This window comes from Aythya ferina, assembly GCF_964211825.1.
Source record: "Aythya ferina genome assembly, chromosome: 1".
Taxonomy (NCBI): domain Eukaryota; kingdom Metazoa; phylum Chordata; class Aves; order Anseriformes; family Anatidae; genus Aythya; species Aythya ferina.
The window spans coordinates 56,116,417-56,136,121 of record NC_140296.1 but is presented as its reverse complement, the minus strand read 5'-3'; the positions used below and the strand labels follow the sequence as shown (position 1 = coordinate 56,136,121).

The window sequence follows — 19,705 nt, the reverse complement described above, 5'->3', positions numbered from 1 at the left end:
TTTTGCTTACCTCCAGTACCATTGCAGTCCTGTCAACATAACTGTATGTATGGACCTGCATACAAACAGAAGTCTGCCCAAATTTGATCCGACGGATTTCCATGTTACACACGTATATACAACTTTTTGTACCGGCTTGATTTTCTGTAACACGCTTGAAAACCAGTGGCTCCCTTTGAACAGTGCTTAGATGCTCACTGGCTGTGCAGGCAGGCCTCTCCTCTTATGAATACACATGAAATACTGCAAAACCGTCCAGAAATGCTACAGAAATATGTAGCAATACACGAGCTCCAGCCCTGCAATTAGCTAGCCTTCAGTACCCAGGTGTGCTGCTGTGCCTGAAGACACAGTACAGTACACATGAAGACTTAAAGTGCCACGAATTCCAAGTCCATGCAAGCGCTGTGTACTCTAAAACATTTTCCCAAGTCTGTTAATAAATCCCTGCCTGAAATTCCTGTTAATCCTGAGCCAAGACATTTTCCCTACGTTTCTAGACACCACTGTGTCAGCAGTAATAGTTATATCAGAACGTGTCCAAGTCAGACTTAATTGGATACGTCTGAATCAGTGGAAAAGAAATAACTGGCAATTCAAAGGCTCAGCTCGAAGAGACACAGGCACCATTGAGCTCATTAAGAAGAAAATTGCTGAATATTGTGATCGTACTTATGAATCCTCATATCTTTATAGAAGGAAGATGATTGGCTTGTAGAATAAAACAATAGGAACAAGAACTTTTATTGTCAAGCTACCACTCAGGAGTGGCAGTTCTTCCAGGACCATGGTGGGATTAATAAGGGCGTGAAAACACTTTACAACTTCCATAAAAATGTATATTCATCAGAACTCTTCAAGGATCAAAAAGGCCTTGCAGAGTTTGACTGTACAGTTCAGCTTCCCTACTATAAACCAGAGAGACTTCTGGACTCCCCAGTTCCTACAGCAGAAATTTCCCATGCTACTGAGACTTTTAATAATGGCAAGCCACCAGGGAAAGCAGCATTCCCATTTTAATTTTGAGCATCTTTTGAAGACAAGTCACCCTACTATGCGCCTGTGTACATTTAATCATTCTCTACACACTTTATCAGCAAGCCTTCTCCCTGTAGGAGGAATACAATTAGGTACAGTACTAATTTATTATAAATAAAGCAAAGACCTGGTAAAATAACCTAGTTATCAATGTTTCATGCAACTGTGCCTATGAAGTACTAGCTAACATTCTCACCATGAGCCTGGAGAAATACCTGCGGCATTGATAAATCCTAACCAACTTGGCTTTATTAAAAAAGGGGAAAAAAAATAAAAAAGATTATCATTGCATAACACAGGAAAACTGTTGATTTTAATTGAAGTAGCTAGAGATTTATGGAAGCCAACCACAGCTTTTTTCCACTGATACTGCAAAAGCCTTCAATAAGATCAATAAGGAAACACATTTGGCTAAGGAAAGCCTAGGATTTTTTTTTTTTTCGTGTACCATGCTGACCCACTTTATGTATTTATCTCCACCCTCAAATTTAGTTGAAGTGTTATTTTGCATGCAAGAGCCTCTTCTCATCAGTGATAAGGAATAAAAAGGTCAGAAGGCCTCAGATTAGGGGGAAAATGGTAGGCAAGGATGCTCTCTCTCCGGCGTGCTGTTTGTTCTGACCCCAGGATCAGATCTCTGGCGCGATGGAGGAGGCATTCTCATGGGGAGAAATCTCCATAAAATCAGCGTGCATGCGGATGATCTGCTCTTAACTGTAATGAACCCAGAGTCATCTCTTACGTATGCGTTATTCATAACGGAACAGTCTGAAGAGTGGTCAGGCTTTAATCCTATTTTTAAAAACAGATGATTCAAAAGAATTAATTGTTTTTCTTTCCTTTTTTTTTTTCTTTCTTTTTTTTTTTCTTCCATGACACAGCACAGCGATCATCTTTTAAGTGGCTGCTACAAGGTATTAACTAGGAGCAAATTTATGCTATGACCCTAAGAGGCCGTGCTGCTGATAAGCCAAAGTAGGTCCGTCCCTACACATCTTACCAGCCAAACTGAGCTTCCCCTCACTGCCGAGGGCTGCAGGGAGAGCAGAAAGGCTCAGGGACTGCTGCTTGCCCTCTGAAGGCAGGGATGAGAGGAAAGGACAGAGCTGAGGCTTCCTCTTCCCCAGCTTCTGATGCTCAAGCGCTGGAGGAGAGAGCAGCTTCCTTCAAAAAGAGACAAAGTGAAATGATCGTGACTCACAGCAGAAAGGGCTGGAGAGCTTAAACCCTCATCAGTCCTCCATCGTTTTACCGTGCAGCCCTGAATATTAATAACTTTTATTGGATGAAGACGAACTCTTCAGTTCCAGAGGAACAACAACTTCTTAATTTTAACTGAAGTGCTTCGTGTTGGAGGGCTCCGCAGCAGCTTCCCAGCCATACGTATACTTCAAGGGCTTGCTTTTACACCTCTGATATAAAAAACTTGAGCAATTTAACTTTCTGAATGCCATGTTTTATTAGAGAAAAAGTGACAAATAAATGCTTGTTCATGGCTGGTAGGATTTAATTCCCTGGCATGAAGTTTAGGTGGGGCAATTAGGTCTAACACCACTACTGGGGTAGCATCCTGGCAAATATGAATGAAAACTAACATTGAGAGGAAAACTACTTATTAAATGATAAAGCCAGAGGCTGCTGAGCCATGACCCAGAGGCTGAAGGAAGGGAAGCCTTTGGGGAGCAGAAGATATCCACAGGCCAGGTTACAGAGAAAATGCTTTAACCAAAGGAGGGTATTTTCCTGATGGCTGCTCCCTAATCATGGAACTGCTCAGGATGCCACTGTCTCAATACAAGCGAAGACTCACATATGGCTTTACTTTCTGTGCAGATAATCAAGCTGCGATTTTGATACCCAACAGGGGTATCAGGTGTGGAGAAAGAACCTGAACCCAGAAACCCAGAAACAGAAAAAACGTCACAGCTCCCAGCGCTGCTGAAACCATTAGCTTTTCTTTTCTGCAACACCTTTCTACCTGATGATGTGGAATATGCTCTCGGCTACATATACGTTTTTGGGGCTCTGGGATGCCTCAGAAATGTATTTTCAGGGACCATGAGATCAAGACTGATGTTTAAACTGGTCTCATCACTTTGAGCAGAAGGACAGAGAGAGGTATTGCCTTGATAAGGAAAAAACAGGTGTGATAGTACAGAAACATTGTAGTTCAACATATTCAGACAAGAACCCTTCAGTTCTCATTCAGAAATGACTTTTAGTTTTAAAACTTATTTGCTCTACAGTATTTTACAGAAGCCAAAATTGGAATGAAGTTTTCTGGATTTTACATAAAATAAGTATTTTGACAGACTTTAAGTATTTTGTAAAAACAATTATCTCATAGTGAAAATTCGGCATGGGGAGAAACATGGGGTTTTGTTTTGATTCCTAACCATAACTCTGGCATTCCCCAGAGAAAGAAAAGTGAACTGTAGCCCCTTAAAAATTTTCCTGAGATGACTTTCAAGGGTCATTTTTGACAGAAGGGACTGTGCCTTCGCTGGCCTGAAGGAGCACAAGAAATAGTAAGAGTAAGCCTACGGAGTAAGGCTCTGTATATCTCAGTTATTCAATTGACTTCAGTGAAGATAAAGCCACTAATAGCATTGATCTAGAGGCATCGAAATGCTCCAAAACTTATCAACGGCTCAGAAAGAGCCAAAAACAGTCAAGTAGCAGCTCCGACTGGTCTCTTTCTAGGCTGACCCAGCAGCTGACATTCCCTGGATGCTCTGAAGAAGAGCAGCACCAAAGACAAGATCCTGCTGAAAAAAATGTTGTTCTAGAAAACATTTGCGTAAGGGTGGCAACCTGAACCCTGCAGAACTAACGAGGAAAGCTTGGCCCACTCTGCCTTTGGGAAATTAAAAAACTGGCACATAAATCTTCCTTTCTGCACCAGGAGGAAACTTTTCCACTTGATAACAGGTTCACCTGGCATGGAAGCACTGTGAGTAAGGCAGCTCTGCAGAGAAAGCTACACCAGGGAGTGATCACTTGGCTGAGAGCCCTCGAGATATTTTCTCACAGCTCAGCTGCTACACAGAGACCTTTCAATGGCATAACATACAATTCAACCTACTGGCTGTACTGGGTCTGGCTGGAATGTTAACTTTCCCGGCAGCAGCCCATTCAGTGCCGTACTCTGTACTTGTAGCTGGAACAGCAGTGTTATCACACCAGTGTTGTGTCTACTGCTGAGCAGCAGTGGCACAGCATTGGGCCTTTCTCTAACCCTCCTAGGGGGTGGGCAAAAAAGTGAGGAGAGAAACATCACTAGGGCAGCTGACCTAAACCAATCAAAGGGATATTCCATACCATGTGGTGTCACACTCAGCAATAAAAGGTGGAAACAGGAAGAAGAGGGGAGGGGTGGGCTCTCGTTGAGAAGACGTCGGTCCTCCTCTCAAACACCGGCTGCGTGCGTTGAGGCCTTGCTTCAAGGACGTGGTCAATCATCGCTCATTTGTGGGAAGTAGAGAGTAATTTCTTTCCTCTGCACTTCCATATAGCTTTCATTTATTTTGTTTGTTTGTTTTCCTCCCTTTTTCCCCTTTCCCTTTTATTTCCCCTTAGTTAAATTGTTTAGTTCATGGTAGTCTTTATTTAATTATTATAATTATTTCCCTTTAATTAAATTATCCTTATCTCAACCCGTGAGTTGTTCTTTGCTTTACTTCTCCCCCTCCTTATCTAAAGGAGGGGGAGTGAGAGAGCGGTTGTGGGGTTTAGCTGCCCAGCACGGTAAAACCACCACACTGGCTTGTACGACATGGTCAAGTACCTGATATAGCCATCTATTCTGTCTTTTTTTTTTTTTTTTTTTAATTGTAACTATAACAGAAGAATATTCAGGCCTTCTCCTGCAAAGAACTAAAATGGGTATCTACCATTTTGTACCATTTCGCCATGGGTCTCTACAGTGTGATGCACTTGCAATATATCAATGCTGCATTCTGTATTATCTCTAATTTAATAGTTTTAGGATTTGTATTTGAACTGCTCAATAATATCGCCCACTGAGCCATTTCTTTAAAATGGACAGCAACACTGGAGAAACTTTATGCATACATTAGTGAGGATGAGCTCCTATATTCAGCTGTGAAGAATAGCTCAGGGACAGTAATTTCCCTTTAGCAGTATTCAAGTCCTTCCCCCACCAAACTCTCAACCAAAAAACAACTATATTGTGTAGAAATTCCCAACATCCTACAGAGCCAGACACCTGGGGAGGCAGCTGCCAGTCCACACCATGTGATGTTATACATCTGAACCTCTAAAACCATTGTATGGAGCACCATGCCAGGATTTGAAGTCAACATAGGCTAAGTTTAGCAAGGCTAAAGCTAACTTTGCAAAAGAAGGCCGAAATTTTCAGCAACACTGGGATATTTTCTTATCAAGTTTCTTATTCCAAAATTTTGAAGACCTCCTTACAGCCCTGTCTAGTCCAAAAGGCCTTGCAAACATCCCACACATTCTACTCACAGCAGATCAACTCTCACTCTCCTTCCAGGCTTAGTACTCTTCACACTATAACTTTGCGTTTTAGCCACTTCTTCACCTTGTTTACCTTTAAAAGTTGACAATTTTTCTCTTTGGGAGTTTCTTGTTGCAAGATGGAAGGGTTTCTGCTGCTTGGACTTGATGCAAGTGAAGGTCTGTGTAAGCAGATAAATTTGATGCAAGATACTGTGAATCTTCAACCAGGTTCTGATTTCCCAAAAACCCAACATTTCACCAGCAAGAAAATCCATAAGTAGAATTTTTATTGATATAAAACATGGCAATAAATAGCAACATTAATCAGTAGTATTTGTTGTAAGAATAACGAATTAAAGGACAAACTCAATGTTGCCGTGTTTCCTGGTGTTTTGTCCTCAGTTTCAGATGACCCATTTGCAATGGGCCAGTGAATACTGTATTTCAGTGCATATTCTTGACATATCTTTCACACGAAGTCTCCAAACACCTCAGAAACATTAATAAATTAAGCAGCAAGAGCAGTAATAATTTCAGCTTTACATTCACAGAACCTAATCCTCAAAGTCTTCCTGAGTATCTCTGGCAGATCTAAAAATGAAATTCGGTCTTCCAATCAGTTTGAATTATACTTTGCTACTAGATTATACAATCACACAGACTAATTCAGGCTGGAAGGGACCTCAGGAGACCACCTTGTCCATCCTCCTGCTCAAAGCAGGGCTAACTTCAGCTCTATACCAGTCTGCTTAGGGCCTTTCAACGTGTGAATACCCACACATGTGGAGGGAGGAGGCAGCACTGTTCTGGAAACCCTCTTCAAGTGTTTGACTACCTGCAGAGGGAAGAACGTTTTCCTATATCTCCCCAGTTTGGTGTCATCATGAACGTGGTGAGAGTGCACTCCCTCCCATCAATGAGGTTGTTAATGAAGAACATAGACAGTACGGGTCCCAGAGTGGGCAATGCAAAATACATGCAACATGCACCACAGCCAAACTGCCACCCACCCTACAGTGTTTCCACCCAGTCCATTTCTCCTCAGGCTGACTACCAGGATATTATCATAAAACCCATCAAAAGCCTTGCTAAAGTTAAGGTAGACATCCATTTCTCTCTAATACTCAAAGATGTTAAATCATTTATTCAGAGAAAGCAATTGGGTTTGTTAAGCCATTATTTGTTCCTGATCAGTCCATTCTGGCTATGGCCTTGGGCACTCTGAAATATCTTCCATGAAAACCAGTGCTATCACTTTCCCAGCCACGACTGTGAGGCTGATGGGCCTCTGGTTCCTCCTTCCTAACCTTTCTGAAGATGGCTGCAGCATTATTTGCCTTTCTCCAGGCACCAGGAACCTCCCCCAGTCACCATGGCCTTTCAAAGATGAGAGACAGCAGCTTCAGGGTGACACGAGCCAGATCCCTCAGCAGCTTCCAGTGCGGCCTGTCTGGTCCCATGGACCATCTTATTCAACTGGACACTGACTTCATCCTCCTCTACTGTGGCTCCTTCCCCAAACTTTGCTTTTTGGAAATGCCCTTTTAGCCTTGGGAGCAGACTGACAGTAAAGCCGAAGGTTTCATGGAGGAGTGGGTTCATACTACCCCAGTCTGTCTTCTCCTCTTCTCCTTTTTGCTACTTGACATAGTTGTGGTAGCCATTCTTGGTCAGGCCTCACCAGTTTAGATCTCAGCCAAGCTTTGACCTTCCTCCTTCTGTCCCTACGTGCCCATACAACACTTCTGTGTCGCTCGTTGGTAGCCTGCCTCCATTTCTACCTCCTGTCTGCTTCTTGTTTGCATTTAAGCTCAGTCAGGGGCTCATCTGTCATCTCCAGTTTGTATTACATAATTTTCTCCTAATTTTTTTGAAATCTTATACCCAGTGGCACAACTCTCCTTCACTTCAACAGAGCTAGAATTTTAACACCCTTTACAAACTGCTACTATCAACTTTGTCACCTTGATCATAGAAATTTTGGTTTGCTGTCATCCTATGTAACAAATAGATGCTTCTGCTTTAAATGATTTGTTTTATACAATTAAGCTGAACCTAAAAATGCAATATTTTAACACGCAATTGTGTCTTGTGTCATCTAACAGCAGCAGCCTCCCAGGTACGAACCAAACAATACTAATTCACTGTGACAGCAAATATAATTATAGTCTCCCACACAGAATTTTAGCAACTGGAAAATGTTTTCCAACTGTCTTCAACAGTATGCATGAACATTCAGCTATGCTATTTTCACTTTTCAGAACTAAAATAAATATACGAAAACCCCATAAACTTTTTCTTTCTGACATATATGTAAAGACCTGAAGGTTAACGAGAGCACTATTAAATAGAGTCCTTCTGGAAAGCATTAAATCCCCCCCAAAAAAACAGAAAACAATAAAACTTCATACACAGTTTTGAGACTACATGGGAAAATTTTCAAACCTATTTTCATAAGTTCCTGGACAACACATTCATACTCAAACCCTAAACAGCACTTGCTGTTGTTTGAGGCACTGTAAAACGAACTGGAAAGCTTATAAATATGAAGATGATGTTATGGCCAACTGATGTTCCAGTTCAGAAATATTTTTCACTATGAAACATTCAAACCAGTTTCTGGTATACATGCTTTAAGATGTGAAACATTTTAAAAAGGAAATGGTTACTTTGAGATATTAAAAACAAAAATTGCTAGCAAGCATATCTGAACGCATATTTAGTTCATTCTCTCTTTCAGAACTTAACATCAACAAAAACTTAGCACTGGTACATGTATACATCCATTTCTCACTCTGCTCTCTGACTGCTTTCTTGCGGCACCTTCAATCTAAAACGCCCTCCAAATGCTGGTGCACTTGGGTTCTAACTACTCCTTCCTTCAGAAACATCCCTACTGGCATTTCTTCTGAAAATCTCAACAAGTAAATCTTTCTAAACACCCACAGGCTCAAGCCCAAACCCATACTCTTTTGCTCACAATCTGAAGATGCTTTTGTTTCAACCACAAAATCCCAACTTGGTGACTGTGAACTAACTCCACAAAGCCTATCACTTTGACTTTACTTTGTGTATCTTAAGATTTATCTCTGTCTCTCTGGTTGCCACTTCCCCAAGGCAAAGGTGATGTTTTTCCACACATTCTGTTTAGCGCTGATTGTATTGCACAGATAATTTTTAATTACCTTTCTGTTCAGAGCCACGCCATCTTCACAGTCCAGCACCGCACAATCGACGTTTAGCGATGGGATTTTTCGTATCTTTTTTTCATCATCCGCAGGTACGTACAGCACAGCTCGCCTGGGAACATACTTGTGAGATGATGCTAAGTGGTAACTGAGCTTGGGAACACCAGCTGGCAGAGGAGAATTCAGCCTGTGAAGGATATGGTGAAATCAGACTCTTGACTACAATGCTTCAAGGAATAATTGACTATATTTTAAAAAGAGAAACTTTCCTACATTAATAGTGTCAGTTTGTTTTTATTTCTCAGGAAGATCTAAGGTAGGGAGATATCAGTATTTCAGTTAATTACAGTATAAAGCCCCCAAATCACTATGTTCAACAGAAGTTGCAAACTTTAACACCCAGAACTGAAGAAATGCCAGGTCGGAGATTATCCGTGTAGGCTTAATTAAGCTGCCTGTTCTGTGCACTGTGACAAATACTAAATACAGAAAGGCTTTTGGTTTTTCTCCCCTTCTGTCACAACTCTTCTATAGGCTGGAGGCTATGCTGGGGAACAGATCAGGGCTGCTTTAGCAAGGAGGCTGCTCTCTGCCACATGTGCTCCAGAAGCTAGATGGCATGCTGTGAATGAAGCAGGGGTGTTGGTTAAAACAAACACCGCTTTGCAAGGTTGGTTTTGCAACCTTAGCATTATTTCAACAACCGTATTTGCATGCAAATTTTAAATAAGCAAAATGGTTGGAGAGGGAAACAAGAGAACAGCCAGGAATGAAAACCCCACGTAATGTGCAACCTCACTAATCCCGATGTGTCCTCTGTGAAGCCTTCAGACCCACAGCACAGCCCTTGATTGACAGAGCTCCTGAGCTCACCAGCATCATCAGCAGGCTGTTTGCCATGGCAGCTTTTAGCATTTATAAACACTTCGTGCACTACACTTGGGTGCAAGTGTGAGGCCGTGGCACCACAGGGCTTGAGTGGGTTGCATCATTATGGTCTAGAGTCATCAGGTTTGCTGAGGTCTCCACCCTGCACTGGTGGCTCCTGGCGAGGGAGCAGCCAACCCACCTCAGATGCAGGGCTGGTGGGCCGGGAGGCAGTGGGGCTGCCGGGGGAGGCTGCCCTCGAGTGCAGTAGGGAGCTCGCCTTGCTCCATAATTACAAGCACAGAGAAATAAATTGCAGACGGTGCCACTGTGTTTCTTGGCCTTCCAAAAAAAGCCCTTGCCTGTTCCTGTTCCCACCCATTTCATGGTGTACCCCCCAGGCCTATTCTGCTACATCAAAAACGAGGACAAAATAATACAATTTTCCTTCGTATCCAGAGCACAAGTCACTTCCACCACAAAATAATCCCACCACATAACACCATTACGCATTATCATGTATATTATTCAGCACTTTGAATAATGCAAAGCTTTTCTAGCACCGCACTGAATATGTCATTATCACATCATGTCAGGGACCCATGCATTCTCCCATGCCCCTCTTAATAATATTGCCCAAGTTGCTACATTTGGATGACACACGGCTACGTGCGCACATGGCTTTCCTTCACAGTGGGCACGACTAACCCTCTCTGACGCCTGGAAATGAGTTCAGTCAATCGAAATTGGAGCCAACGTGATGTGCTGCTGACAGACCGCTTTGATACTTGCTTTTCTAAGCTAACCTTGCTGAAGCATCCGCTCTTCCCCTAGGCCTGGCACCCTGAAAGATGAGTATAGGTCTTGGGTTAAAAATTTGAAGGCATCTTTTATCACATTTTAACTCAGCAGAAAAGGACTACTATTCAACCATCTCCTGTGCCAGGTCCCTGCAATGTCCTGGGTGGACCCATTTTATGAGCCCACAAAAACCAAGCACCTTTGTAGTACGTCTGGTAATGCTTAATTCACCCTAAGCAATGGGGCAGCTTTGCTGTTCAAGAGAAATGATGCACTATTTATTACAAACAGCAGTGCTACCCTTGCTAATAAATCCTCATCTCCAACTGCAACAGCTCCAAGACTTGGGCAGTGGAGGTCCTGACACTCAATACCAGGAGCCATGTGCTGAGTCTCTCCTAAGCAGCATCCTTGCCCCTCTCCCACAAAACACTTCACGTCCCCTGCCATGTATTGAAGTGGGGATGATAACACAACTTGAGGCAACTCAAGTGGCTGCTAGTTAAATCCACTTAATCCCATTTTCTTGTAGCAGTACTCTTTGGGAGAGCGAGGAGGAGGTGGAAGAGTGGTTTATCTCAAATGGAAAGAGGAGGGTCTTTCTTCAGTGTGACACAGAGGTCAGCAAAGAAGTCCACAGTCCTTCACTAAACATAGATGAGGGGACAAAAGTGATTAGTTTCCATTCTTTTTCTCTGATGGCTTCAACCCTGTAGTGCTGGAAGCACAAAGGAGCCAAAGAACTCAGTCCATTAATAGTTAACTATGGCCTACAGACAAGCAGCCGCTGGAGCACTCTTACTGTCTGCCTCCCACCAACCCAAACTTGATGAAAGTGGCTGAAACCATCATCTCAGAGCACACCGAGGGGACATATCTCCTGTCACACACACATTTCCCAGGATTTCTCCAAGGGCTGTTGGACCATCCAGTTTCTCCTTCACTGCTGCAAGCCCCATGGAGGCCACTCTGCTCCGAGCACCATGCACAATGGCACAGAGCATCACGTAGGTGAAACCCTCAGTGTCCACAGAGCAGGTTCAGTCAGGTGTCACCTTTAAGGTCTGTGATCTTCTATTTAGATGGGGCAGCGGTGTGGCCTCCCCTCAAGAACTAGTAGATTTAATCCACGATGCTACCACCTGGTGATTGCTGGTATCTCCTTCTCGGCTTTGCAGCCCCATGGGCCCAAAATTCAGGATTCTCAGGACACAGATTATTATAAAAATACATCAATTTGTCAAATTATTAGTCTTATGAAACATTTTAGTAAAGAAGTACTAATTTTTTCAAGAGGTGTGACCAAAAATTAAGGTCATTTGGACCATGAGGAATTGCTGTCAGCTGCCCAACACAGCATCTTCTCCTTTCGAAACAAAGAGCTCTAGAAATGCGAGTGTAAAACGAGACTCTTCATCAAGGATACCTACGTGTGGCTGCAACAAACATTTTCAGGTGCTATTCTTTTCCCAAATATTATTTTAAAACCCTGTTCTCACTGCACATTTGCCTTGCCTAGTCATATCTTGTGTTCTACAATGAACGAATTGCGGAGTAAGAAGCACCTGTATTAAGAAGTCCATTTGCCCATGGACGTTTTGGAAACTGAGAGTGGCAAAACCCAGCATACTAACAGTTAGCTATTCTGATAGCAAACACTATCAGGATTATTCTGACTTCTTTTTTTATTTTGAAAGAGTTATTTTGAAAGAGTGAAAACATCCCCAGTGTGGTTACTATTTTTTTTTTTTTTTTTGGGGGGGGAAGTGTTAGGGAACAGCACTGCAATCTCAGTTACATCATTAACCCCATGCTGTAAAGAGGAAGAAAATCTTGCATATGTTTCCTGACTGCAAGTATTTTAATGATTCAAACTAGCTTGACTGTGCCTAAAACTAAACACATGGACATAAGCCAAGTGAATTTGCTAAGACAACGTTTCTTCCTTTAAGCACTGCATGTTAAAATGAGGACTAGGCTATTGGGTAATGCTCATTAAATTGTTTTACTGCAGCTTCTCATTCACAGCATCCAGCAGCATGCCGAATGTTTGTGGGCCTTGGAACTGAAAGTAAATTTCTTCAGCAAACAGAGCACTCTACTAAAGTCTTCATCAAATATGTAAAAGTCGCTAGCAAATTAAAGTTACTCTCAATCCTCTGAGAACAGTTTCACCTAAGAGCAAACAGCTCATCCTCAGGAAGGAGAAAACAAAACCGTTCCGATCCCTAAGAGGCGCTGCACTTTGCAATGGCAGCCCTACAGCGGGACAGCAACCAGTGAAACTACTGAAAATTACAGAGATTTCCCTGATGCATACTGCATTTTCATATTCCAGCATTGCTCGAGCTCACACATTTACTGAACTGTATGCACCTGTGCCGTCTCGTTGGAGCCAGCAACCTATAGCTCAGGAAGTAAAGTGCTCCCATCAGTTATTTTCAGGATCAGCACTTTAACTTGAGCCTCTGCTCTATGTTTGTTTGCTAGATCGAATCATCCTAGAAGAGACCCTACACCATCACGTGCCCAACACATGGAAAAATATCCATCACTTGATAGGCCAAATCTCTACTTCTAAAACACTTGGCACAGTGTTGCCAAAAATTTTCTAAAGATCGTACTTAGGCATTTGAACGAAAACCATGAAAAAAACAGGAAAATTTCCACACTGTGCATTTTTGAGCTGTAACTGGTAAATAACCACAATCCCAGATATCCAGCAAGGTAGGGTTGCAGAAGGACAGAAGTGACCCAAGATCTAAGAGCCCACTGAACACAACACAGCTAACATCTCAAAATCTCCTCCGAGCTAATTGTCTGATGTGTGAGAAAATAAAAATAAAGATAAGAAATTAAATATAACGGCTTTACTATGTCTGATTTACTAGGGAGTAGCTCCCAAACACGCACAAATAATTGACCAAAGACAAAGGCAAGTTGTGGGGAAATTACACAGCACCCCAATTTGCATAGTAATTCTTTCTAATTAAGGAAAGAAGCTAGAAGTTGTTTGTTATAAACATCAGCAGGCCTTGTGCAAATACGACCAGCTCACAACCGAGCTAAGCATTCGTCAAATCAAAGCGACTTTCCCGAGAGTTTTATTGGTACAGCTGCAGCACATGCATTTTATCACACATGCTAATAATCCTGGTTATGGCACTAACATTTTAATCATTTGTTCTGTGGGCTTGTTTCTCAAACAATTAGCACTAATGAATGGCCAAAATACCTCGGATCATATATGTCTAATTGCAGTCAAGAGCAGTTATTGTCTGCATGTACATTTCAATTCACCTCTGGGGATAATGTTTGTTAATTGTATTTCTTTATATAGCAAGTGAAAAAAGGCTGTTCACTCCAAAAGGGACTAAGTGTTCTCTTCTTTCCCTTTGTTCCCACAAGAAGCTAAAGTCACTTCAAGAGGCACTTAATCCCATCATCCATGGTTACAATTGCCTTACAGCATCAATCAAAAAGAATCTGAAGTAAAATGATGCAGCTATATTGTGTAATTAAAAGCAATTCAGGTAGTTATTGCTTGGGGCATTTTCCAGGTCCAAATACTTCAAATGGCACCGCGGGGATTCTAAATACTGTAGTGTTTTAAATTTGGTCAACGACAATATCTCACAGAGAAAGGGGAGGAATATGCAAAAAAAAAATCTCCTAGTGTGTATTGTAAAGCAGAAGAAAAGAGGAGGAACAGCTAACGTTTGAAGTGACAAAATCTACAAGTCTCCATATAAAAGGGAAATAAAAATATCAAGAAGAGAGAAAAGGGGAGGAAAAAGAAAAGGACCGCACTTTTAAAGAAAAACAAATTCCCCGCAATTGTTGAAAAGTTAACATGTGAAAAAATGCTAACGTTTTCTCGGGCGGAAAACAAAAGATGGTTTCACCAGCTTTGCGGCCAGAATACGGGGCTCCGAAAGCCTGGTGCTTTCCTAGGGGAAAGAAATTCAAGGTAAACTGGTAAGTTTTGCTTTTTTTGGAAAAAAAAAAAAAAAAAAAAGGCTTATGTTAAAAGAGAAGACATATGATATTTACTTCTGAATAAAGCCAGAACTTCGCTAAGGTGCTTTACCCAACAACTGCTACTAGCAGTGATCCAATTATGCTAAAATAAAAACTGCGGCTTTTCAACATATCAAATGCTCTGCTTTACATTTTGATTTCTTCCTTTGTTCCCAAACCACTAAGGTCATTTCCCTGATGCTCCAAAGAAAAGAAAAAAATAAATAAATAAAAAAATTGAGAAATCCTTCAAATCTAAAAATCCACTTTCTCCCTCCTTAGCGGCAAGGCAGCAGCCCCTTGCTCCGGCAAACAGGGGCGAGCAGGTCTCGTGGTTTAGGGCTTTTGAAAAGCAGCTTTGCTGATGAGTCAAAGCGCCTTGAAAGAGGCATTGTCTGCTTTTAAAGTCCCCAACAAGGCCGATATGATCTCACAGCGATGTACCGCCGAGATTAATGCCCCTGAAGCTGATGGAGTTATACAGGTGTGAGATGCCAGGAGCCACGACGGGAGCAGGATCCTCTCTCTCAGCTCTCCAGAAGGAGAAAAAAATAAACCTGGGCATTTGCACAAAGTCATGAGGGATCCAGTGATGGGGAAGGGGGGCAGAGAAGTGCTGAGAAACCCTCAGCAAAGGACAAGTCGTACCCTCTGCAATGCATGCTCCAGCTCTCCAAAGGGGCCGACTGGGTCGGGGAGCAGCTGCTGCAGGAAAGCCCAGAGCAGGCAGAGGTGCAGAGGGGGATTGCCAAGGACCCTGGGCCAGCGCTCGCTCCAGCTGGCAGGACACAGCTTTATACCCCAAAAACAGAGATAAATAACACAGGGAAGGAGAGCCCCACTGATAAAAAAAAAGAACACAACTGTGACATGGAGAAGAGTCAGTAGAGGAAAGCAGTGCAGTGCTTAAACATTGAGTATCACAGCAAAAGTTGCTGGCGAGTTGTTTTAGGGAAACGTGTGTCTTCAGCTGCTACTTATAATTTTTCCTATCTCCAGTAAACCAATGTAAGCCCTGTAACTGGAAACCAGAGCCTTTCTGGGGCACAGATCGAGAGCAAACCAGTAACTTACTGACAAAGGCTTAAAATCACGGACCCCTAAGCCATAAAATGATGAAAGGCTATCACAGGTTAAATAGTTAACCAAACTTTCTCCTCCCACCAGCACTAAACGTAAAAAAAAAAAAAAATAAAAAAAAATGACCTTTTATTTACCCCACCGTGTTCTTTCAACCACGTTTGACCCCGTTGTTTTGGTTCACTCAGAGCTCCACCATGGCTTGAATCGCTGTGACTAGAGATGAGGCTTTTCTTCTCAGTTCAGAATAGCCAAATTGGGGTGGGGGGGGGAGGATGGGGAGGACCTTTATCAGCTTCTCCGATTACTAGTGTCTGGCGTTTTCACAGCAGCAAACATAGTTTGGGCTTTAGGAAGATGCAAGTGTGACTGTTCTTTGATTTAATAGGGGAATTAAAAAAAAAAAAGAGATTTAAATAATGGGCCAGGGCCACGAGGGCTGCTTGCTCCTCATGGCAACAGGCTGCTGATAGCGGAAAGCCCGTCTGTGCCTGCATGCGTTTGCCATCACCCAAGGTTAATTGGTGTCCTGTCTTGGGGAGCTCGAACGCACGTGATGATGCCCCGTGCATGGCCTGCTCCCTCCTCACGGCGCGGTGGCCTCGGGGCGGCCTGTCACACCAACATGGCACAGCTGGGCCGTGCCGCCAGCCCTGCTTCGACTGGGCATCAGATCTGGGCATCATCAGCCAAGTTCCCGGCCCCAGGGGACACCTAACGCTGTCCTTCCAGACCCAAACCTCAGACAGGCCATGGAAAAATTCTGTGTTTGTCCGCGACACATTCACCAGGCCTCGCTCACCGAAGGAAGGTGTAACCAAGATAACAATTCACTTCCCTGTTTTCCTACAGATAGCGACATTTTGAAGTTTTAATTTCTATAGGTACACTTTAAAAGGTTTCATATATTTAATTAATGTTATTTCTCTCTCTTTTTTTTTTTTTTTTACTCACATTTTTAGTAAACGACAACACTCTAAAGAGATTTTCAAAAATTTCGTTTAGCCATATGACGTCCTGACAGAATCTCTTGTATTACATTTTTTTAACAGAGTTGCAACTAGCAGCTGCAAAATAAAATTACAGCAATTCTTAAATAACAAAATGATCCCACAATAAAACCGACGATTCAGTACCACATCAAGAGGCTCAGAAAAGACTGCACATAAAATTGCTCTTTTGAAGATGCGCGTTGCAAAGTAAAAAGAGATTACTTTGGATGCATGGCGTTGATTTATGATTTGTTTTGGTTTATCTCTGGTGTGTACAAACCAAAGTGCACCAAGTACGCTCAGGGCTGTGCAACATCAAGGAAAAAACACAGATTTTGAGGTTGAGCATCCTCCAGTTTAGGAGGATCACCAATAAGCTGTAAGAGGGCACACGAAGTAGAATTTTGCCTTAGGAAGTAAATACAAAAAAAGTGCAAATCAATAATGGTGGCACTTTTATATGAATCAGGTAACCACTGAAGAAAGGTTGAATTTTGAGGAGGTGCTCACTTTGTACAGTCACCACCGAAACACTTTTGCTTCTAAGGGAAACAATTTGAACTCTCCACTCCAGCCCATCCTGGGCCACTTTTTTTGTCACCAGTTCTGTCACAACGCTTCCACATGCACACGTTGTGCACCCAGCCACGTCCCTGTACACACACAAATTGATACAAACATTTGGACAGAATTCGTTTCTCCCTGGGTATGCTTCTCCCAACTTTTCTCCACTGTTCCCCTCTTTTCCCCCGTGCTGCCGCTGACCCAACCGTGTGCACGTGTGGAAAGTGCTGCGCGGCCAAGAGCAAGATCAGGATTCAAGAATTAAGTGCTAATTACTCTGATTACTGTCTGAGGCCCAAACAGCTAAAGCCTCCGAACAGTAAAGGACTTGCTAACGAATTCCATGTAAAATAAGAAATATGTGCTTGACAAAATCAACCTCAACGAAACCCAGCTCCTGCCTGGTGAGTGATGGTGCAGCTGCTCGCACCAAAGCCTGGGCAGGTCAGAAATGCATATATGCAGTGTGAGATACAAGGAAGATCAGACCAGCCCTAAAATTAGTTCTGATTCATGATGTACTTATGGTAAAACTACACTGAAGATGTGCCTGATATTATTTAAATGAAGCAAAGGAGTAGAGAAAAATGAGTACCGATATACTGGTGCAGAGGAAGCCATGGGAAGGAAGAAAATTTCCCCTCGCTTGGTGTCTTTCAGGATTTCTGATGTTTTATTACCAGTTTTATTCTAATTTCTGTTGTGGTGGGGAGATTTTGCAAAATGAGGTTTCCTTTGTACTTCTGAGAATTTTTTGCTAAATGGGCCATATTTTATGTTGGCTTGCAATTTACGGCATTCCACACTTGCCAAACACCAACAGCTCAGTGATTCCTGTACAGTTACTTAGAAGGGTATGCAAATTACGCTACTAAATAAAGTGCAGACATTTTTACTACTTAGGGAAAACAAAACAATATTGCGGTCTTCTCTGCACTTTGGGATCGCTCCTGAAAACCTGCTCAAGCATGTGCTTCACCCAGAGAAATCAAAAGGACTAGGCAAACACCTACAATTAACCATGTGCTTAAGTGCCTGCAGGACTGGGGATTAATTCTGAAACTCTTCCATTTCCCTGTGTTCTTAGGCTACACGTAGACCAGCCTCATAATTTCTTTTTTCTTTTTTTCTTTTTTTTTTTTTTTGGCTCAGAGACTTTGCAAAATTGAGACTTGCACATGCAATCCAGCTGGTGAACATCTTTTTAACGACATAAAGGAACTTGTTTTCAAATGGGGAAATAAACTGCATATTATTTTCAGAGTACGATGAGAAGCAAAAGTATGATCTATGTTTAGCCAAGCATTTCAGATTGAAGAACTATTTTCTATTAAAGTGAACTTATTTAGTGTGATTCTGTGCCAAACAGCTGAGAAGTGAAGAAAAATTCCGCAAGCAATTAGTAAATATGAAATTGCTGAAGAACAGTCTGTGCAACCATAAATCTAAAATACATCGCAATTACATCCAAAAGAAAAAGGCAATTACATCAAAGCTGGTGTAGTATGACAGGAGAAAGAACGAACACACACTGCTGTTAGTTCAACAGCAAATGTGGCTATACTAATTGGAAAACAATCCCTGCCTGCTTTTGGATATCAGTGTGGTGCAAATTTTAAAATATTTCCAAAACAGACGATAAAGAAGAACACCTGCAAATATTGCAGTGTTCCAGGCAATACTTTAGAAATGTCTACAGGCAGAAATACTACACTGCAGTACGGCGCAGGATGGCACAAACAAGCATCTGTGTTTATTTTTTAACTAGTCAGATTTATAAGAGCAATGAAATCCCTACATAAGCATTTTATATTGACCTGATATGGACTTACTGTTTTAACCAGCTTTTTAACTAACTCCACAAGTTAATAAAGGCAACTACATGAATCCTTACGGCCTATACATTAAGATAAGAAAAACATTCATTAAGCAATATCCAGACTGTTTTAATTACAGAAATATCACTCTTATTTGTAGTATAATGTTCGTTAAGTACAGTATAACATTTTCTTAAAATGCCCCAGAGGCAGTTAAACTCTTGATTAGCTATAAAAAAAAAAAATCTCGCTTAACTTCAATCACAGGAGTTAATGTCTACTGCAATGAAATTCCAGTACTTTTAATCATACAAAAATGTCATATGTAAATCTTATTAACCATGAAAACATTATATAAGATCAAATGAATTTTCTATGCCTCTATCACTATTAGATTAAAAAAAAAATGTGGGAATCTTTCTAAGACAGTTATGGTAGCAATAATAAGCCCAACCCTATTGCCTTTGAGAATGAAACCAGCTGAAAAACAGATCCTATTTTATTAATTTCAAAAGATAGAAGGGGTGGCCCAAAAATTCTGACTTCTAGGTTTTCATTTAACTATGTCCCTGTTCAATTACCTAAAATTAAAACGTACAAAATTAGTAGCAGCAGTGGGACAAAGCACCCTTTCAGAGACCGCAAAACTTCTTCAATCTCCAGTAAATAAACGCCTGGCAAAGCCTTATTATCCAATGTCTTGTTCTTCTGTGTATGTTTGTACACTACAAGAATTAAAATCGTTACTGTTTTTGTACAGATTACAATGAAAAGTCAACACCTACATTTTCTTCAGTATTTATCCCACATTTGCCCATTAATCTGTATGCCTCTTGAAAAATCCATTCATTCT

General features: G+C 41.8%; 1 protein-coding gene across 1 annotated transcript in view; it reads right to left on the bottom strand.

The window, feature by feature from the left end:
- CLYBL (citramalyl-CoA lyase) overlaps window positions 1–19,705 on the bottom strand; it is a 156,040-nt gene that overhangs the window by 67,046 nt on the left and 69,289 nt on the right. Inside the window, exon 2 of the mRNA XM_084535704.1 lies at window positions 8,709–8,898. Coding sequence (XP_084391830.1) covers window positions 8,709–8,898 — 190 coding nt within the window. The remainder of the gene's footprint in view (window positions 1–8,708; window positions 8,899–19,705) is intronic.